General features: G+C 42.8%; 1 protein-coding gene across 1 annotated transcript; it reads left to right on the top strand.

Moving 5' to 3' along the window:
* The first annotated feature begins 20,108 nt into the window (after positions 1–20,108).
* On the top strand, positions 20,109–22,792 carry LOC124039632 (transcription factor Sox-21-B-like). The gene is made up of 2 exons (XM_046356248.1): positions 20,109–20,362; positions 20,570–22,792. The coding sequence occupies exon 2, from the start codon at positions 20,592–20,594 to the stop codon at positions 21,312–21,314; it is 723 nt and encodes a 240-aa protein (XP_046212204.1). The 5' UTR covers positions 20,109–20,362; positions 20,570–20,591; the 3' UTR covers positions 21,315–22,792.
* The last annotated feature ends 480 nt before the right edge of the window (positions 22,793–23,272 follow it).

Genomic DNA, 23,272 nt, shown 5'->3' with positions numbered 1-23,272 from the left:
GTTCATTCTGAGGTTCTGAAGTTGCTAACCAAACAGTGTGGTTGTTCATTCTGAGGTTCTGAAGTTGCTAACCAAACAGTGTGGTTGTTCATTCTGAGGTTCTGAAGTTGCTAACCAAACAGTGTGGTTGTTCATTCTTCAGGGATGCTTTGACCCAGTCGTTCATTGCATTCATTCCACTTTGCTATGCTAAACAAATCATTGGCATGTAGATATAGTAGTAGCTAACTAGCAAGCAGAGGTTAAATGATGACGAGAGACAAGAACTTCAATAAATAATGATTGTAAAAGTAATGTATACAGTTACTTGGCAAGAATAATTAATAAAATTAAGATTTTATGAATAATGCATAAATAGGCAAAACCCAGCTTACTTTCAAGTCAATAAGACGTTAGTTATGGAGGATAGCTAGGCTGATGTTGCTTCTCCTTTGCTACCTAGCTAGCCAACTACACACAATCACATCAAACAGCTGAAATGACAGCAAACTACGTGCATTTTAGTTTGTTCTACCTTCGTTTCTGTATTGCATTTCTTTGGATATATCCATTATAAACATCCTGATAAAACCTGGCTCACATTCAGGTGCATGACACATTGGAGATTTAAAAAAAACTGCAACATCAAATGAAATCCATTTTTTTGTCACATGCTTCGCAAACAACAGGTGTAAACGAACAGTGAAGTGCGGACTTTACGGGCCATTCCCAACAAGGCAGAGCGAAAGAAAATAGAGAAGTAATAGAAAAGTAAAACACGTAATAATACAAGTAATAATAAATACACAATGAGTAACTATAACTTGGTTATATATACAAGATAATTGAGGTACAGTAGATATGTAAATATAACTAGGAATAAAGGGACAGATGATAAACAGTAGCAGTAGCATATGTGATGAGTCCAAACATTTAGTGCAAAAAGGGTCAATGCAGGTAGTCCGGGTTGCTTATTTGGTTAACTATTTAACTAACTATTTAGCAGTCTTATGACTTGGGGGAAGAAGTTGTTAAGGTTCTTGTTGATTCCATACTTGGTGCATCGGTACCGCTTGCTGTGCGGTGGCAGAGAGAACATGACTTGGGTGGCTAGAGTACTTGACAGTTTAAGGCCTTCCTGACACCGCCTGGTATAGAGGTCTTGGATGGCAGGGGGCTCGGCCCCAGTGATGTACTGGGCCGTGTGCACTACCCTATGTAGCGCCTTGCAGTCGGATGCCAAGCAAAACAGTATTTGAATGATTAAGTTTGTTGTATTTCATCCTTCCACCTGATGATATAGTCCGGACAAAATCCAGTAGTTAGATCTGAAATTCCGAAGTTGCTAACCAAACACGCTGGTCATTAATTAATTTCTCATGTTTTGCCAGTCGTTCATTCTTTTCATTTCACATTGCTAGGTTTAAAAAATCCTTGGCATTTAGCCAACTAGCTAACAGAGGTTCAATGATGATGAGGCACAAGCACTTTAATAAATAATGATTGAATAAATAATTTATCAATAGTTAGTTATGGAGAATAGCTAGGTTGATTCCCAGCTAGCAATGAGGAATCGGCCCAGAAGCCGATTGAATCGGCCCAGGATCGGGTGTCGGACTCGGCCTAGAATCAAAATTAATGACCGCCCAGAATCGGCCCAAGGACATCCCGGCCAGCTGCCCTTACATGGACGATGATTGGTCAATTGTGGGTTGCCTCATGGGTCTCCCGGGCACTGCTGGCACAGGTCTCAAACCAGCATCTGTAGCAATGCAGTTTGCACTGCGAAGCAGTGTCTTAGACCTCTGTGCCACTTGGGAGGTTAAATAAAATAAATATATGCCATTTAGCAGACGCTTTTATCCAAAGCGACTTACAGTCATGTGTGCATACATTCTACGTATGGGTGGTCCCGGGGATAGAACCCACTACCCTGGTGTTACAAGCGCCATGCTCTACCAACTGAGCTACAGGAGGTTCTATCCACAAAGTTTTTAATGTTTATCAGTTGCCTTGCACAAAGTATCAAAATATTTAAATACTACACAGGACTCTTACAGAATTTAATTTAAATGTTAATTGTATTTTTTCATCACAGAAACAAATATGGAAAAATAAATAAATAATATGTTAATTTTATAAAGCAGCCCCTGTAATTATCTGCCAGAGAGTAGCCCCAATCGGCCCGACCCCCAAGTAATACATTTGGGCCAGATAACTCTCACTGGAATCGGCCCGGGCCCCAAGTGATACATTTGGGCCAGACAACTCACACCAGAATCGGCCCGAGCTCAATCCCCGCATCCTAGCCATAAGTAATACTGCCAAAGGCAGCCCAGACTCAGGCCACATGACGTCGGACGAGTCTGACTCTCAGCCGAGTGTCCCGACTCTCAGCCGGAATCGGCCCAGATCCACTGTGCAAGCTGGGTGTTAACTTAACTTGTCCTTTGCTAGCTAGCTAGCCAACAAAAGCTAGCACACAATCATCAAGCTGCTTAAATGACAGCAAACCATGTGCATTTTCATTTGTTTTACCTTCATTTCTATTGCCATTCTTTGGATATATCCATTAAAATGACCCTGATAAATTAATTTGCCTGGATCAGAGAAACTGTCAGTCTCATCACATTCATCACATCACATTCATATGAATGGCAAGGTGGGCTGTGGGACAGTGGATGCACATTGATAAATCTAATGGAACTGTTAACAGGCATTACCTGTGGAATGCGGGGATTGTGGTGCTATCAACCAATCAGCATCCAGGATCCAGGATTCAAATAACCCGTTTTATCATCATAAGTATAACCCCTTCTGCCGAAAGGAACTAATAAGACTGCTGCAGTGTGTGCTGCTCTGTGCACAGTAACAGCTCCTACAGTAAAAGCTTATGGAGAGGAGAGTGTACTCAAAATGTGATCAATAATTCCCATAAGTGTCTCATGTGCTCTGCATGGAGAACGGGCTGAATAAGCAACATCTGAGGGGGTCTGTGTGACTGGAGCCTCTCCACTGATGTGTCCATCAATTAATGACATCACCTGAGACAGCCACTGTCACAACCCCTTCACACAGGATTTAGGAACAGGACACATGCCCTCCCATTGATCAAACTGTCATTCAAACCCCCCCATCCTCTGCTTAAACACACACACATGCTCTCACACACACACACACACACATACAGTAGCAGTCAAAAGTTGGGACACCTACTCAATCATGTTTTTTTTTTGTTTTTTTTACTATTTTCTGCATTGTAGAATAATAGTGGAGACATCAACAATATGAAATACCACATATGGAATCATGTAGTAACCAAAAAAAGTGTTACTAAATATTCTAGATTTTAGATTTTTCAAAGTAGCCAATTTTTGCCTTGATGACAGCTTTGAACATTCTTGGCATTCTCTCAACCAGCTTCACTTGGAATTGCTTTTCCAACAGTCTTGAAGGAGTTCCCACATATGCTGAGCACTTGTTGGCTGCTTTTCCTTCACTCTGCATTCCAACTCATCCCAAACCATCTCAATTGGGTTGAGGTCGGGTGATTGTGGAGGCCAGGTCATCTGATGCAGCGTTCCATCACTCTCATTCTTGGTCAAATAGCCCTTACACAGCCTGGAGGTATGTTGGGGCGACCCCTCCTCTCTCAGCCTCCAGTATTTATGTATCCGGGGGCTAGGGTCAGTCTGTTATATCTGGAGTATTTCTCCTGTGTAATCTGGTGTCCTTTGTGCATTTAAGTATGCTCTCTTTAATTCTCTCTCTCTTTTTCCCTCTTCTTTCTCTCTTTCTTTCTTTCTTTCTCTCTCTCTCAGAGGACCTGAGAGAGGACTACCTGGCCTGATGACTCCTTGCTGTCCCCAGTCCACTTGGCCATGCTGCTGCTCCAGTTTCAACTGTTCTGCCTGCGGCTATAGAACACTGACCTGTTCACCGGACGTGCTACATTTCCCAGACCTGCTGTATTCAACTCTCTAGAGACAGCAGGGGCGGTATAGATACTCTGAAGGATCGGCTATGAAACGCCAACTGACATTTACTCCTGAGGCGCTGACCTGTTGCACCCTCGACAACCACTGTGATTATTATTATTTGACCCTGCTGGTCGTCTATGAACATTTGCACATCTTGGCCATGTTCTGTTATAATCTCCACCCGGCAGAACCAGAAGAGGACAGTCCACCCCTCATAGCCTGGTTCCTCTCTAGGTTTCTTCCTAGGTTCTGGTTTTCCAGGGAGTTTTTCCTAAGCACCCTGCTTCTACACCTGCATTGCCTGCTGTTTGGGGTTTTAGGCTGGGTTTCTGTACAGCACTTTGTGACATCAGCTGATATAAGAAGGGCTTTAAATAAATTCATTTGATTGATTTGATTGTTGAGTCATAATCCTGGGAAAAACAAATGATAGTCCCACTAAGCGCAAACCAGATGGGATGGCGTATCGCTGCAGAATGCTGTGGTAGCTATTCTGGTTAATTGTGCCTTGAATTCTAAATAAATCACTGACAGTGTCACCAGCAAAGCACCATCAGACCTCGACCTCCATGCTCCACGGTGGGAACCACACATGCGGACATTATCCGTTCACCTACTCTGCGTCTCACAAAGACACGGCTGTTGGAACCAAAAATCTCAAATTTGGACTCATCAGACCAAAGGACAGATTTCCACTGGTCTAATGTCCATTGCTTGTGTTTCTAGGCCCAAGCGTGTCTCTTCTTATTATTGGTTTTCTTTTAGTAGTGATTTCTTTGCAGCAATTCGACCATGACGACCTTATTCACACAGTCTACTCTGAGCACTTGAAGAAACTTCCAAAGTCATCAAGACAAAGGGTAAAATATATTTTGATTTAACACTTTTTTGGTTACTACATGATTACATATGTATTATTTCATAGTTTTGATATCTTCACTATTATTCTACAATGGAGAAATAAAAATATATATATAATCCTCTGAACGAGTGTGTGTGTCCAAACGTTTGACTGGTACTGTGTATACATCAGAAATATAAACACAATGCAGCAGGTAATATAAGAAACTGTGTTGGCCTCCATGTTATTACCCAGAAAAAACATCCCAGTCTTCTGAGGAATACTTTTTGTCACTTTGGCATGTCAGTTACCATCGCTATAAGAGGTTTATCTTGAGAGATGTGACATTCAGCTGCAACAATGAGCCGTCTGCAGGAACACTCTTATTTCACTCTATTGAAAAGAGGGAGTTTTTTTCTCTCTCAATGACATGGTCATTATCATGATGATCACTTTTTCTCCTCAAATAAGATTGACTTCCCTTTTCAAGCAGTGTTAGGGCAGCTCTGTTAGAAAGCATCCAGACCCTGGGAACCATAGTCAAGGTTCCAATGCATCCTCACAATGTCTTCATTTGCTAGAGGTCACAGCTACTATGGTTGCTCCCTTGACATACTGATGGCCAAACATGCAAAGGCTTTTTCATTGTTATAACTGATTGAGAAGAGCAGAAATACCTCCGCAATTCATTCCAGGAAGAGATATGGGTTTGTGTGTGTCATATAAATGCAAATTGTCTTTATTTAAGACAATCTGGTGCATCTTGATAGACATGTGGATGACAATAAGGAGATGGTCACCTTGCTATAATTCTGTGATGTTATTGTTTTACAGACAGTGGAGGTGACCATACAAATGAGCTGTTTTTGTTCTTACTTTCGTTCACATTTCATTCAATTTTTGCCAAGTGACACTGGCAAGACATAATTATAAATGATGTATTTATGCTTGCAAATCCATTGCAAGTTATCCTTATACATGTTAGAAAATAGCTCTTGAAATGTCGTGTGCTGGATATTTTGAGTAATCGTTTGAAGTTATTGGCCTACATTAGCTTGTAAGCTTGTACATTTTTATAACATTTGTGTACCGGTCCCGTTTCAGGAAACTAAGTGCATGTCACGGGGTCACTACTTTGCAGGAGAGACGTTTGAATATAAACTTTTTTTCATCAAAATGCATTTTTTTTTTTGCAAAAAATGCCTTCTGGAACATGTGAACTTTCATGTGCCTTAATAACAAACTTGTATGCCATCTGTAAATACGAATAAAATTGTTAAATTATGAGCCTCGTTGGTTTAGCCACATAAAAACACAGCAAACTTCCCAATAGCCATTGTTGGTTGAGATAATGATTGGGTTGGACATGCAGAGAGATGAGTTTGGATTGGCCATATAGCACGCTACTATCTATTTGAGCTGGTCAGTATGTCTAGGTAATCCTGTCTAATGCAGCTTTTTTATTTTATATATCGTAGTGTAGTAAAACTGCATAAGTTTTGCTCTCCACTTTCTGGAAGACCGAGTTTTGAAATCAGTGAAATTTGAGTATGATAGCTAAGGAGATCGATAAAACAGCTGTCTCCGGATTACATCTTCAAACTGAGGGCAACCATGGCATCCGAAAGGAGACGCGTACCATCCATGATGTATACGGGTAATATAGTCCAACTAGCTACATTTTCAGATATTACACGCTTCTAATTTTGACAGAATGTGGTTTCATTTCAAGTTAAAGTGTACTGTTAGCTAGCTAATGTTAGCTGGCTGGCTCGCGAGCTAACGTTACATGTATAATCTTATTATTCGTATCTCAGAGCAATTTGCTTGGCAAGCTAGCTAACATTGAAACTAGTTGGTTAACTACCTGCATATTCATGCAGGGTAGTAATGTCATGATTTTGGATTATGGTTCATTGTTTAGCTAGCTAGCTACTTATCTTAACAAAAGACTCCACTATGCAAGTAATCATTTCGGGTGTGTTCGTAAATTCAGTCTGGCCATTTACTACGATTTCAGAGCACTCGTGTCTGAGTTTGCCAGAGTGCAGAATAACTAATGAATTTACGAACGCTCAACACCTGTTGAATATGGCCGGTGTCAGTAAACGTTGGCAAAAAAATATAATTCAATTGTTGCCAGCACCACAGTTACAGTCACCAACACTCTGGATAATATGAAAACAGCTAACCACATCTGCTAGGGCGAGTGAAATGGTCAGAGTGGGGTGTTCTCTCATTTGTGTCTGGAAGTAGCTAGCAAGCTAGCTAATGTTAGCCAGTTAGCTTGGGTGCTTGACTGCCATTGTGAGGTCAAAATGTTCGGATCAACCCTACTCATCGGCTAGAGCGTCCATAGTGGGCTCTGAACGCTCCAGGAGCGAAACGCTCTGAATTTATGAACCGACAATCTGACACCACAGTTGCCGTCACCAAAGCTGTGAATAACGTAACAGCCTAATCAGATCTGCTAAGGCGAGTAATGTTCAGTGAGCTGTTCTCTCATTTTTTGACTGGAAGTAGTTTACAAGTTAGCTTAGGTGCTTGACTGCCGTTGTTAGTACAAGATGCTCAGATCAACCCTTAAAGAGTTGGGTGGGGCTAATGCTTAAGAGGGTGTGAACGATGCTGAATGGGTGTAGACAAGGAAGGGCTCTCCAGTAGTAGTACCAAAACATTCAAAGGCCATTTTCTCAAAAGTGAGTTTACAAGTTTAAGAACTTTCAATGCAGAAGTACTTTCCCATTGTTCCTCAACTGTAGTGTATGATATACCATTTTCTAGCTCTGTTTCTACTTTTATCCAATGTAAAAAACATAATTTAAAATGTTTCTTCAAATTTGTTCCAAAACCCTGAGTCACATCCACACATCTATACTCAGAATAGTTAGGTTTTAACTTAGCTGCTGTTGTGACACAAGGCTCTATTTTCAGGTCAAAAGTGATGTCAATTAAAAGTATAAATGAAACTCAAAGTTTGAACAAGATAGATGTACTTTCAACATTTACATAGAAGTGCCAGCAGTCTCTTCTCTGCTTGCCTTTGAGCTTGTATACAGTGTCACCGATGAACAAGGTACTCACTCTCGTTTGCTGAAGGACAATGGTACAATATGAAGGCCCAAATAGCATGTCAGTGCACTGCTGCAGGTTCAAGGGGATTGGATCACTTTTTGTGTGCCGAACGGACTCAAATCTACCTCCACAGAAAAGCGGAGTGAGACTGGAAGAGAACTGAGGAAAGAAGAGACTTTGTGGGGGCTAAGGGAGAGGGTGGATGAAAAATTGCCTTGTTGTGTTAGTTTCTCTCTGATCCCAACTGGAACTATACATGTATCTGAGAGATTAGCTGTCTACCTACAGTATGGCAGGCTGTGCCACAAGCAGCCGCTGTCTACCTACAGTATGGTAGGTTGTGCCACATGCAGCCGCTGTCTACCTACAGCATGGCAGGCTGTGCCACAAACAGCCGCTGTCTACCTACAGCATGGTAGGCTGTGCCACAAGCAGCCGCTGTCTACCTACAGCATGGTAGGCTGTGCCACAAGCAGCCGCTGTCTACCTACAGCATGGCAGGCTGTGCCACAAGCAGCCGCTGTCTACCTACAGTATGGCAGGCTGTGCCACAAGCAGCCGCTGTCTACCTACAGTATGGCAGGCTGTGCCACAAGCAGCCGCTGTCTACCTTCATCATGGCGGCTGTGCCACAAGCAGCCGGTTTCTTCCCTGTGTGCCTGTGATGAGCTGGCAGGACCTGGTGATAAAGCTGATGGAGGTGGTGGTATCAGGTGGCAGGTTGGATAATTACAACTCTCTATATGGGCTGTGCAGCGATCCTGGGCCCGATAAGGAAAAGGGGGCAGCTTTAATGCACCCGCTAAATGGTGGGAAATAGTGGATCATGGCAAAGTAATCTCAATGCCTGCAGGGACACTAGTGTCTTCTTATTGATTTAAAGCACAGGACTTGGCGAGAGAGAAAATGTGGGTGTTTTATTTTAAGCAAAGAAATGGTGCCCTGTGGAATGTTGCAGGGATATCTGACTTTATGACAAAAGGTTAAAGGTTGCTCTCTAATGATTCAGGAAGTATATTTAGCCACCGCTGTTATTTAGTTTTGCCTAAATATGTGGAGATATCCTTCAATTAATGATTATATGTTAATCACTGAAAAGACTTATCAACCTCAGAGGTCTTATCAACCTCGTCACAAGACTTGGAGGTCTAATCAACCTTGTGATTTCCTTGTCCTACAGTGGCATGCACAAGTATTCAGCCCAATTGGCATTTTTCCTATTTTGTTGGCTCACAACCTGGAATTAAAATTGATTTTGTGGGTGTTTGTATCATTTGATTTACACAAGATGCCTACCACTTTAAAGATGCAAAATATTTTTATTGTGATACAAACAAGAAATAAGACCCCAAAAAACAGAAAACTTGACAGTACATAACTACCTGTCCAAAGTGAATACTTTGTAGAGCCACCTTATGCAGCAATTACAGCTGCAAGTATCTTGGGGTATGTCTCTATAAGCTTGGAACATCTAGCCACTGGGATTTTTTCCCATTCTTCAAGGCAAACTGCTCCAGCTCCTTCAAGTTGGTTGGGTTCCGCTGATGTACAGCAATCTTTAAGTCATACCACAGATTCTCAAATGGATTGAGGTCTGGGCTTTGACGAGGCCATCCCAAGACATTTAAACATTCCCTTTAAACCACTCGAGTGTTGCTTTAGCAGTATGCTTAGGGTCATTGTCCTGCTGGAAGGTGATCCTCCGTCCCTGTCTCAAATCTCTGGAAGAGTGAAACAGGTTTCCCTCAAGAATTTCCCTGTATTTAGCGTCATCTGTCATTCCTTCAATTCTGACCTGCTGATGAAAAACTCCCCCAGAGGACTACCTACCACCACCATGCTTCACTGTGGGTGTAACGGTTTTCTGTATGTGAAGGAGAGTCGGACCAAAATGCAGCGTGTAGATTGCTATCCATGTTTATTCAACTAACGTAACACAAATCTAAATACAAACACTACAAAACAATAAACGTAACGAAAACCGAAACAGCCTAATACTGGTGCACATACACACAGAACAAGGACATCAAGACACTAAGGACAATCACCCACGAAACACTCAAAGAATATGGCTGCCTAAATATGGTTCCCAATCAGAGACAACGACAAACACCTGCCTCTGATTGAGAACCACTTCAGACAGCCATAGACTTAACTAGAACACCCCACTAAGCTACAATCCCAATACATACACACCACATACAAAAACCCATGCCACACCCTGGCCTGACCAAATAAATGAAGATAAACACAAAATACTTCGACCAGGGCATGACAGAACCCCCCTAAGGTGCGGACTCCCGAACGCACCTCAAAACAATAGGGAGGTTCCGGGTGGGCGTCTGTCCATGGTGGCGGCTCCGGCGCGGGACGTGGACCCCACTCAATCACTGTCTTAGTCCCTCCTCCTCGCGTCCTTGGATAGTCCACCCTCGCCGCCGACCATGGCCTAGTAGTCCTCACCCAGAACCCCACTGGACTGAGGAGCAGATCGGGACTGAGGGGCAGCTCGGGACTGAGGCAGCTAGGGACTGAGGGGAAGCTCAGGACTGAGAGGAAGCTCAGCACTGAGAGGAAGCTCAGGCAGGTAGTTGGCTCCGGCAGATCCTGGCTGGCTGGCGGATCTGGAAGAGTCTGGTTGACTGGCGGATCTGGAAGAGTCTGGCTGACTGGCGGATCTGGAAGAGTCTGGCTGACTGGCGGATCTGGAAGAGTCTGGCTGACTGGCAGATCCTGGCAGACTGACGGATCTGGCTGCTCCATGCTGACTGGCGGCTCTGGCTGCTCCACGCTGACTGGCGGCTCTGGCTGCTCCATGTAGGCTGACAGCTCTGGCGGCATCTTACAGACTGGCAGCTCTGGCAGCTCCGTGCAGACTGGCAGCTCCGTGCAGACTGGCAGCTCCTTGCAGACTGGCAGCTCCTTGCAGACTGGCAGCTCTGGCTGCTCCATGCAGACTGGCAGCTCTGGCTGCTTCATGCAGACTGGTAGCTCTGGCTGCTCCATGCAGGCTGGCAGCTCTGGCTGCTCCATGCAGGCTGGCAGCTCTGGCTGAGCTGAACAGGCAGGAGACTCCAGCAGCGCTGTAGAGGAGGATGGCTCTGGCAGCGCTGAACAGGCGGGAGACTCCAGCAGCGCTGTAGAGGCGAGGCACACTGTAGGCCTGATGCGTGGTGCTGGCACTGGTGGGACTGGACCAAGAACACGCACAGGAAGCCTGGTGCGGGGAGTTGCTACCAGAGGGCTGGGGTGTGGAGGTGGTACTGGATAGACCTGACCGTGCAGGCGCACTGGAGCTCTTGAGCACCGAGCCTGCCCAACCTTACCCGGTTGAATGCTCTCGGTCGCCCTGCCAGTGCGGGGAGGTGGAATAGCCCGCACTGGGCTATGCAGGCGAACCGGAGACACCGAGCGCAAGGCTGGTGCCATGTAAGCCGGCCCAAGGAGACGCACTGGGGACCAGATGCGTAGAGCCGGCTTCATGGCATTTGGCTCGACGCTCAATCTAGCCCGGCCGATACACGGAGCTGGAATATACCGCACCGGGCTATGCACCCGCACTGGAGACACCGTGCGCACCACTGCATAACACGGTGCCTGCCCGGTCTCTCTAGCCCCCCGGTAAGCACAGGGAGTTTGCGCAGGTCTCCTACCTGGCGTAGCCATACTCCCTGTGAGCCTCCCCCCCAAGACATTTTTGGGGCTGACTCCCGGGCTTCCTTGCCAACCGTGTTCCCTCATATCGCCGGCTCCTCTCTCCGGCTGCCTCTGCTCTCCTCGCTGCCTCCACCTGTTCCCATGGAAGGCGATCCCTTCCCGCCAGGATCTCCTCCCATGTGTAGCAACCCTTGCCATCCAATATATCGTCCCATGTCCATTCCTCATTGCGCCGCTGTTGCCTGTTACCACGCTGCTTGGTCCGGGTGTGGTGGGTGATTCTGTAACGGTTCTCTTGTGGTGATAGAGAGTCGGACCAAAATGCAGCGTGTAGATTGCGATCCATGTTTCTTCAACTAATGTAACACGAATCTAAATACAAACACTACAAAACAATAAACGTAACGAAAACCGAAACAGCCTAATACTGGTGCACATACACACAGAACAAGGACATCAAGACACTAAGAACAATCACCCACGAAACACTCAAAGAATATGGTTCCCAATCAGAGACAACGATAAACACCTGCCTCTGATTGAGAACCACTTCAGACAGCCATAGACTTAACTAGAACACCCCACTAAGCTACAATCCCAATAAATACACACCACATACAAAAATCCATGCCACACCCTGGCCTGACCAAATAAATGAAGATAAACACAAAATACTTCGACCAGGGCGTGACAGTGGGGATGGGATGGTGTTCACGGTGTGATGAGAGGTGTTGGGTTTGCGACAGACATGGCGTTTTACTTGATGGCCAAAAAGCTCAATTTTAGTCTCATCTGACCAGAGTACCTTCTTCCATATGTTTGGGGAGTCTCCTACATGCCTTTTGGCAAACACAAAACGTGTTTGCTTATTTTTTTCTTTAGGCAATGGCTTTTTTCTGGCCACTCTTCCATAAAGCCCAGCTCTGTGGAGTGTACGGCTTAAAATATTCCTATGGACAGATACTCCAATCTCTGCTGTGGAGCTTTGCAGCTCCTTCAGGGTTATCTTTGTTCTCTTTGTTGCCTCTCTGATTAATGCCCTCCTTGCCTGGTCCGTGAGTTTTGGTGGGTGGCCCTCTCTTGGCAGGTTTGTTGTGGTGCCATAATCTTTCCATTTTTTATAATGTATTTAATGGTGCTCCGTGAGAAGTTTCTGATATTTTTTATAACCCAATCTGTACTTCTCTAGAACTTTGTTCCAGACATGTTTATAGAGCTCCTTGGTCTTCATGGTGCTCCTTGGTCTTCATGGTGCCGCTTGCTTGGTGGTGACCCTTGCTTAGTGGTGTTGCCTACTCTGGGGCCTTTCAGAACAGGTTTATATATACTGAGATCATGTGACAGATCATGTGACACTTAGATTGCACACAGGTGGACTTTATTTAACTAATTATGTGACTTCTGAAGGTAATTGGTTGCACCAGATCTTATTTAGGGGCTTCAAAGCAAAGGGGGTGAATACCTATGCATTCAACACTTTTCAATTGAAAAAAAAAATAATATTCACTTCATCAATTTGGACTATTTTGTGTATGTACATTACATGAAATCCAAATAAAAATCCATTTAAATTACAGGATGTAATGCAACAGAATAGGAAAAATGCTTGTCTTGCTCCATAAATGTGCTTTCAAACTTTAGCCATTTTGTGTTGTATCTGCCAGTTCTCAGGTCCTCAAGGCATGAACTGACAAGCCCTCCCCCCCACCCCTCCCCACCATTGCTGAGTGAAGCAGGTGAGCTGCTGTATCACTGCTAGACAGACCCTGTCTACAATACTGTAGAATTCAGCATCTTGACTTCTACTTTCTTTACTGCTGCTCTGGTTAATGCTCCGTTTTATGATAGGATTATTTTGAATTCATTAAATCGTTTTTAAAGTCATACTATTTAGGTTTTGGCGGAGTAAATGTGTTGCTCCTTTACAAAAGTAACTCACAGTGGAAGAAAGACACTCAAGTCTGCCATGGGGAGTATTACAGACTGTATAATTCGAATAATTACACAACTGGAGAAGTAATTTGGCACTTATTGAATATGTTTTAAGAACACATCATGCAAAACAGGGCACATGACATTTTTAAACCCACGACAAAATATTAACTTTGCTCACATCAATTATGTATTTTTTCCAAGCTCGATATGACTATTTACATGTAATGCAGGAGACCTTATTGTTGATTTACTAAACCTGTCATTATGTATCTTGACACTTGGGGAACGTCTACTAGGCATTGTACAAACACAGAAGACATGGGACCAAATGACTTCTAATCTAAATACAACAACAAACATCTTTAAATAGTAATCAATTGGATTTTACACACGACTGAACTGTTCATGTCATTAGCTCTATCTATGTATTAAGATACGAAATGGAAGCAAATGGTATTCAATGGATGAAAAATGTACTTCTTTCAATAGCGTCTGGCTCAGGGGATCATGCAGAGAACATTCACTCCTCTATGTTTAATTGGATTAAATTGAAACTGAACATCTTTCACTGCTGTCATTTTTTATTTTAAAATGTAAAGAATATCGTCATCATTTCTATTAGATGTTTTTTGTCATTGTCCCATAATTCTCAATTCACAGTATTGCTCAATGCTTAAACCACAGAATTGGCTATGTGAGGAAAGCTGACTGAGCTCTCATGTGTTCATGGAGAAGAGAATATCGAGCATGTTTTTACTTCAGCCTTATGCGCTTTAATATCTCAAAATATCTCAAAACCATCTGAACGATGCAAAACACAATTGCTTAATTAAAATAAATGAATAATGATGTGCACATGTGTGTGGCACAAAGATAAGTGGCTATAAAATAGGAACAATAGGGATGGTTTGAAATGGGAACCTGACTACCTGGTTAAAGAACCTGAGGGTTTCACCCTCCTCCTAGTGATCTACTTGGCAAAGACTTGCAGTATTTAAATGTCCTTAATCTCTTCCCATAGAAAGCCTGGTTGAATCTGGTCTTTAATATCTTCCTATAGAAGGCCTGGTTCAGTCTGGTCCTTAATATCTTCCTATAGAAGGCCTGGTTCAGTCTGGTCCTTAATCTCTTCCTATATAAAGCCAAATCCATTCTGGTCCTTAATCACCTTTTAGAGAAGGCATAGTTCAATCTGACCCTTAATCTCTTCCTATAGAAGGCCTGGTTCAGTCTGGTCCTTAATATCTTCCTATATAAAGCCTAGTTCATTCTGGTCCTTAATCTAATCTCAATTTACAGAAGGCATAGTTCAATCTGGTCCTTCATATTTTCCTATAGAAGGCCTGGTTCAGTCTGGTCCTTAATCTCATCCTATAGAAGGCCTGGTTCAGTCTGGACCTTAATCTCTTCCCATAGAAGGCCTGGTTCAGTCTGGTCCTTAATCTCTTCCTATAGAAGGCCTGGTTCAGTCTGGTCCTGAATCTCTTCCTCTGTAAAGCCTGGTTCATTCTGGTCCTTAATCTCTTCCCATAGAAGGCTTGGTTCAGTCTGGTCATTAATCTCTTCCTATAGAAGGCCTGGTTCAGTCTGGTCCTTAATCTCTTCCCATAGAAGGCCTGGTTCAGTCTGGTCCTTAATCTCTTCCCATAGAAGGCCTGGTTCAATCTGGTCCATTAATCTCTTCCTATGTAAAGCCTGCTTCAGTCTGGTCCTTAAACTCATCCTATAGAAGACCTGTTCAGTCTAGTTGTCAGGAAGGGGATGAAACAATAGGGCAGAAGACAGAAGGCAGGGCTGTGATCAGGCAAGCACAAAGAAAAGACCACCACATCAGGTCAAGCCCCCCAGATATAGGGATTTTACTTAAGTAAAACAACGAACTTTGCTGCTATGTCTGCAAATGATCTCACCTCTTGGGCTTCCATTTCAGACTATATTATGGCTAGGGCTTTGGAGTGAACCGTGTGAGATCTCTCCATAAAAATGTCCCCTTTGGGCTTGTTTTGCTGTCTGCCTTCCAAATGCATGATATTTTTCCTGTCAGCCTTATCACCAGTCAGTGTGCTGTGAAGTGGGAGGGCTCTGCTCCCTCCGTCTCAGAGGATGGACCCGGGCTTTATCACCAGGTAATTCTCCCACTCTCACCAGCCCATCTTATTCCCACTCCTAACCTCAGCCCCGGGAGAAGGAAACACAACACAACAGAAAGGGGCTGAAAAAACACTAATTTACATCAATTTATTAGATCTTAATTACATGTGTTGGCCAAGCTGGCAAATTGTGTTACTATTTCAGTAAATAGAAAAGGCAGTGAATGAATCATTGCTAAATCAAATAGGAGTGAGGTTCAGGTGTGGAAATACTCATTGAATTGAGGGTTTAATCAGCCAGGCTTTATCATCAGGAAAGTCAATCTCAGGGTGCACACTATAATCTGCTGGTCATGCTTCAGCAACAGGCTATTATGAAACAGTTCTTATACACAGGATAAATGCTGCTGAGTTCAGAATTAAATGTGTTTAATTTTTTTACCCAACAAATTGCAATAGCGGGGAGTAACATTTATGAAGTTCACGATTATGGGAAGATGAAAAGCATCTATTTTTGTGCTCAATGGACTGTACACTTACTATCTACAGCTGATAACAACTTTTCCCTTAACTTATTCATATAATTCATAGCAATTTGCGTGTTTGTGTCCTAAAAGGAGATGCTCTTCACAGTGATTCGCGTGGTTCTCTGCTGGAATGTTATCTGAAGCAATGACAGCCCAACAATAGGAGCACAACGTAGTGTTGAGAGAGACGCGAATAGTTTCAGTTGAGGCTGCAGCTTGTCTCTCTCAAAACGTCAAGGTGCACTTGTCAATCAGCGGCCGGTCATTTTTACTCGCATCATCTCTTGACGATCAGGCTGCCTCCAACTTGAGACAATGGAGCAGTTTCAGTGACAAGGCCACTATTTCTCGGCCACAATGAAACAACATTAGCGTTACTCGTTTAGGCTCATCAAATTGCGAAAAGTAAATCACACCAACTAGAGGACGGACAACTACAGCTGTCAATGGAGCTGTATGTCCCATCTAAGTAACTCATCCTATTGAGTTCATCCAATGTTCCAATGTCATTCAATCAAATAACGTGTTTTCTTCATTAATTGTTTTTCCTGCATGATGTATTTTTTTAACCTTTATTTAACTAGGCAAGTCAGTTAAGAACAAATTCTTATTTTCAATGACGGCCTAGGAACAGTGGGTTAACTGCCTGGTCAGGGGCAGAACGACATTGACATAACACATTATATCTCAACGTACCCCATCAACCCCTCCTCATCCTGTATCACTGATTATTTCAACACTGTAATGGCTGATGGGATGGCATGGACATGAGAGTTTTCATGAGAACTAATTGAAATTACGGAAAGGCCACGACTTTAGGACAAGACCTAGTATGCGTATGCACTAATAATAGTAATACTACTACTAATATGTAATAATAATCGTCATGATACTCATACTAATATGTAATAATAATAATAATGATAATAATAATAATATAGAAAAGACGGGAGGAAGGAAGACTCAATATTGACACTGTTCAGTCGGCTACCTGTCTTACCAGCTGAGTTGTCATAGATTCCGACTCAGGTACAAATGCAAATCATTCATGAAAGACGACTTTATATTTAATTCAATTTGGCATTAATTCATACACTATATCAAATTAAATGCAGGGACTACAAATCGGCATGTCAATTGTTTGATGCAGGCTTTTTTTCACTTTTTCATTTCAATAATTATGCACAACCGAGAAGGTGCGGGAACAAACCACTTAAACAGACAATTTACTCAACGAGTCTTTCAGATAACTGTAATTGCTTAGTTGAATATTCGACAACCTAATTTCGGTTGTCGATTCTCCGCCCTTGGGAAAGTCCTTTGAAGTGAAAGTGAAAGGGGAAATTCAGGAAAATAATTAATTTCACCAAACGCGATTAGAGACACTCTACCGTCGTCAATATTTAGGCGTATTTATGACAAACTGCTTTTCACAATATCAGAAAATTAAAGAAGACATTCTTTACTTAGCTATCTTGCGTCAAGGCATGTAGCATTTCTATAATACCAGTGCCACCCATGGAGCAAGGAACAGGAAAAGCCACTCAGGTAGAGATGAATGACATTATGCTGTAGATGTAAGAGCCAGTGCAGAGTAGCCTACAACAGTAGGATATTTAGATCAAATAAAAAGTAAAGACCATAGTTATTTAGAAATAAAATAGTGTGCAGTTCAAGCTTTAATGTCACATGCGCAAGTGAAATTACTTTCTTGACAATTCCAAACCCAACAATGCAGTAATCAATATCTATGTAGCACCAACAATAAAATAAGGTAGAACAAAAACACAAAAAGTAAGAAGTTATATACAGGGTGTGTGTGTGTGTGTGTGTGTGTGTGTGTGTGTGTGTGTGTGTGTGTGTGTGTGTGTGTGTGTGTGTGTGTGTGTGTGTGTGTGTGTGTGTGCGTGCGTGCGTGCGTGCGTGCGTGCGTGCGTGTGTGTGTGTGTGTGTGTGTGTGTGTGTGTGTGTGTGTGCTTGAGTGGAGTCAGTATACATGTGTGTGCATGGTATGAGTGTGTTGGAATGTCAGTGTGTGTGAGTGTGTAGAGTCATGTGAGCGTGTAGAGTCCTGTGAGTGTGTGGAGTCCTGTGAGTGTGTAGAGTCCTGTGAGTGTGTAGAGAGACAGTGTGTGAGAGTGTGTAGAGTCCTGTAAGTGTGTAGAGAGACAGTGTGTGATAGTGTGTAGAGTCCTGTGAGTGTGTAGAGAGACAGTCTGTGAGAGTGTGTAGAGTCCTGTAAGTGTGTAGAGAGACAGTGTGTGATAGTGTGTAGAGTCCTGTGAGTGTGTAGAGTCCTGTGAGTGTGTAGAGAGACAGTGTGTGAGAGTGTGTAGAGTCCTGTAAGTGTGTAGAGAGACAGTGTGTGATAGTGTGTAGAGTCCTGTGAGTGTGTAGAGAGACAGTCTGTGAGAGTGTGTAGAGTCCTGTGAGTGTGTAGAGAGACAGTGTGAGAGAGTGTGTAGAGTCCTGTGACTGTGTAGAGAGACAGTGTGAGAGAGTGTGTAGAGTCCTGTGAGTGTGTAGAGAGACAGTGTGTGAGAGTGTGTAGAGTCCTGTGAGTGTAGAGAGACAGTGTGTGAGAGTGTGTAGTGTCCTGTGAGTGTGTAGAAAGACAGTGTGTGAGATTGTGTAGAGTCCTGTGAGTGTGTAGAGAGACAGTGTGTGAGAGTGTGTAGAGTCCTGTGAGTGTGTAGAGAGACAGTGTGTGAGAGTGTGTAGAGTCCTGTGAGTGTGTAGAGAGACAGTGTGTGAGATTGTGTAGAGTCCTGTGAGTGTGTAGAGAGACAGTGTGTGAGAGTGTGTAGAGTCCTGTGAGTGTGTAGAGAGACAGTGTGTGAGAGTGTGTAGAGTCCTGTGAGTGTGTGGAGTCCTGTGAGTGTGTAGAGTCCTGTGAGTGTGTAGAGAGACAGTGTGTGAGAGTGTGTAGAGTCCTGTGAGTGTGTGGAGTCCTGTGAGTGTGTAGAGTCCTGTGAGTGTGTAGAGAGACAGTGTGTGAGAGTGTGTAGAGTCCTGTGAGTGTGTAGGAGACAATGTGTGAGTGTGTAGAGTCCTGTGAGTGTGTAGAGAGACTGTGTGTGAGAGTGTGTAGAGTCCTGTAAGTGTGTAGAGAGACAGTGTGTGAGATTGTGTAGAGTCCTGTGAGTGTGTAGAGAGACAGTGTGTGAGAGTGTGTAGAGTCCTGTGAGTGTGTAGAGAGACAGTGTGTGAGAGTGTGTAGAGTCCTGTGAGTGTGTGGAGTCCTGTGAGTGTGTAGAGTCCTGTGAGTGTGTAGAGAGACTGTGTGTGAGAGTGTGTAGAGTCCTGTAAGTGTGTAGAGAGACAATGTGTGAGATTGTGTAGAGTCCTGTGAGTGTGTAGAGAGACAGTGTGTGAGAGTGTGTAGAGTCCTGTGAGTGTGTAGAGAGACAGTGTGTGAGAGTGTGTAGAGTCCTGTGAGTGTGTAGAGAGACAGTGTGTGAGATTGTGTAGAGTCCTGTGAGTGTGTAGAGAGACAGTGTGTGAGAGTGTGTAGAGTCCTGTGAGTGTGTAGAGAGGCATGTGCAATCAATTGTTTTAAAATAGGCTTTTATTTAATTTACCCAGTGTTCGGAGAAATCTTAAACTTACTGTGCTTTTTCAACGTACTCTTAAGAAAAGCCTAGACTTCTCGGGAACCGTTTGGTTACAAGCCCATTACGTTATTTAGCGTCTATACTAAAATGATATTTTTTTTTAAATAAAGGTAGTCTTACTAATAGCATTATTAATATATTATAATATAATAATATATTGTGACAATAATAGGTTAGTCATGATGATCCATATGATAATATGCTAATATTATCATGCATATGATAATAAAGAAGTAAACTGTTAATTTCACTATGAAGGACATTTATCATGAGATGAGGGGATATAGCCAAATATACAGTGATGCGTTTTCTTCCGAGTCCGTCGGTGTGTGTCAGATGTACTGCGCATGCTCCTGGAGCACTTTCACCACCTGCCTCTGAAAACCTTATTTCACATGGGGCAGCCCGGAGTTATCAACCATTTGAATAAACGCTGGATTCAAGTGCTGAGTGGTGGTTAACAGTCTGGCGATAGTAGCAAAACAAGATAAGAACTTCGCTAGGCATATCGCCTTCTCTCTTCTATGCAATATTGATTTTACTCGTCGGACATCAACATGAATCAGAAAACATAACTTTTACAGAGTTTCTCATCAGGACGCAGCGCATTGCTCTTTTCCAAACGGATATCTTACAACGGTGTGATGAAGCACTGAGATTTTACGTACGTTAATGAAATATGTTATTTTAAGGATTTTATCTCACATAATTATTGTTTCTCTGCTAAATATACTTTCATTGGATTACTTAGTTGTAATATATTTGTAGACCTATGTAACTTTGATTTGCGTTGTTAGGCAACCTGAGGCTTTACTGTCACTAAATACTAGAAAGAGACTTGACATATTGTCTGTGATATTTCCTTTTTCAGACCATAAGTACTTTGTACCAACATGTCTAAACCAATGGATCACGTAAAACGACCGATGAATGCCTTCATGGTTTGGTCCAGAGCGCAGAGAAGAAAAATGGCTCAGGAGAACCCAAAAATGCACAACTCCGAAATCAGCAAAAGATTGGGAGCGGAGTGGAAACTTCTCACTGAGTCGGAGAAAAGGCCATTCATTGACGAAGCTAAACGACTGAGAGCAATGCACATGAAGGAACACCCTGACTATAAATACAGACCTAGGCGAAAGCCAAAGACTCTGATGAAAAAAGACAAGTTTGCCTTCCCAGTGCCCTACAATCTTGGGGAGCACGACGCGCTTAAAGTTAGCGGTTTATCTCATGGAGCACTTTCCGAACACCTATTAGGGAACCCGGACAAGGCAGCGGCGGCCGCAGCAGCGAGAGTCTTTTTCAACCCGTCCATGTCCACGAACCCCTATTCATTTTTTGAGCTCGGATCGAAGATGTCAGAGCTATCCTCGCCCTCGTTTCCTTACCCATCTCTGGGCTACCCTGGTGGCACGGCTTTCTCTGGAACTGGCGGTATCGGTGGAACTCACACCCACACTCACTCTCATCCAGCCCCGGGCAACCCAGGCTACATGATCCCCTGTAACTGTACGGGCTGGCCCTCTGCGGGTCTCCAGCCACCGTTAGCCTACATCCTACTCCCCGGGATGGGCAAACCTCAACTTGACTACCCTGCATATGCAGCGGCATTATGATAGCCCATTGGACTTAGGAGAAGTTTAAATGTGAAAAAATATTCATGCAAGAGTTTATTATGCATGCACAAACTTGTACATGTGATAAAGTGCTCGTCGTCTCAGATATCACATGTGTATGTATATTGATTAATGCCTTTATCTAAGGTAGGGCCTAATGCTTATTTAGAGAACTCTCGAAACTAATATTCATCTGTCAAATCCCAGAGGGACAGAACCAAAGGATGGCAGGAATACAGAGAGCAAAGGGCCCTTGTCAATGTGAATACTCATTTGAAAGGCACCATGTCTGTTGCTAAAGCACCTGCTTTACTGGCTTGTTATCCAGTAGGCAGTTTACGATATCACACAACAAATCAGATATAAACAGGAACTGGTCATACTTATCTTCATATATTTGATCTGATAATTAAATATGGTTTAAGAAATATAAATCACTTGCTTTTATATGATTTATATGGTTGGTCAAGAAGGATTGTTCATTTCTTGTGCTTCTGGCTACGCTCGTGTTGCTTTATTGTTTCAATCAGAACGACATAAGCCTGTAAATGTGTACAGATAGCCTAAATGATGGTCATATTTAATTTGCCATTTGGCTAGTATTTGAGATGTGGTCTGGAACTGACTGGGTGGTTTGGCTCAAAATCCAGTTGATATTTTACGTTTTCAAACACTGTTTTATAGATGTCTGTAATATTTATTGTTTAGTGGGAATCATTATGCTGACCCGGTTGATTGAACAGTGGACATACCTTGTCCTGTAACATTTGCACAGGAAATATTAAGTGCTTATGGGATGTCATTTATTTAAAAGAATCACACTGCCAAGTATGACGAGCCTAAAAGTTTGTTTTTAATTCGACAACAATCGGTATCCGTTCTTTCAACATTGGCAATTCACCAAATTGTCATTTATTATTTTTGGTTTCTTGAATCCTTCGCATTTATGTGCGTAAGGTGCAGCACTCGTTTTTACTAACTCTTAATTCATTCAGTTGTATGTTTTGTGTTTTATTTAAACACCACTTACATGTACTTTAAACTCGTAAATTCTATTATGTTCATTTGTTGAACAAAGGGTTATAATAAAGCTATTGCGGACAAACAGAAAGAATCGCGCTGAAGTTCTTGTTGAATTGCTAACAAGATTTTTTATCTGAATTGCCCTGATGTGGTCAGCCCAGGTGGAGTGTAATGTATCCTCCTGTTCCCGCTGTGAATATCATTACTCGGAAATCTAAATCCACCCATTGTAAATCAAGAGCCAAAACCGGATTTATCACACTTTTAATCGTGAATAGGAAGGAAGATAAAACTGAGTGAGTTTCTTTAAGCCCTCCCAGTAAAAATGAGCTCTTTAAGTCTGTAGAAGTCTTTGAGGTTTAAAACAGGGCCTGAATTAAGTGTCAGCTTCCAATTACAAAACACAACTAATTGCATTGTATTTAATGTAATTTTGTTATATATACTTTCCTCAACATTCGTCACTATGGCACGGTTTGTGTGTGTGTGGGGAGGGGGGGGGGGCGTGTGCTCGTGCGCGCGTGTGTTGGTGATATCTCTGAATTTATGTTCATATTAAGACATGTAATACATTGGACATGATATTTAAGCAAACTACCCCTCCTAGATTACATTAAGAAGTTAATTCATATGGATCAGAGCGATTATGCAAAACTAATTTGGACTGTCCAAGGATAATTATCATCCGACACGGTTAATTAAACCCTTTCACCATTCTGCATTCTCTATTGTAACACCCCGATCACTTCTTTCAACTGAACTTTCTGCTTAGCCCTGGAAATAACGCACAAGTGGCCTTGTTTCATTCAATATAAAAAAAATATACAAAATTCAACATTTATCCTCCCAACATTATTTCTGCACATTTTAAATCAAACGAAGTCCATGCTTCACGGGGGACTTTCTCTGTGTCTTTGGTCCCCATTCTGACACCA

This window comes from Oncorhynchus gorbuscha, linkage group LG01 (assembly GCF_021184085.1).
Source record: "Oncorhynchus gorbuscha isolate QuinsamMale2020 ecotype Even-year linkage group LG01, OgorEven_v1.0, whole genome shotgun sequence".
Taxonomy (NCBI): Eukaryota; Metazoa; Chordata; class Actinopteri; order Salmoniformes; family Salmonidae; genus Oncorhynchus; species Oncorhynchus gorbuscha.
This window is presented reverse-complemented; position numbering and strand designations above follow the sequence as displayed.

What these genes read in the sequence shown, in the direction of transcription:
- LOC124039632 (XM_046356248.1), top strand. Translation starts at nt 20,592, where the DNA reads ATGTCTAAACCAATGGATCACGTAAAACGACCGATGAATGCCTTCATG.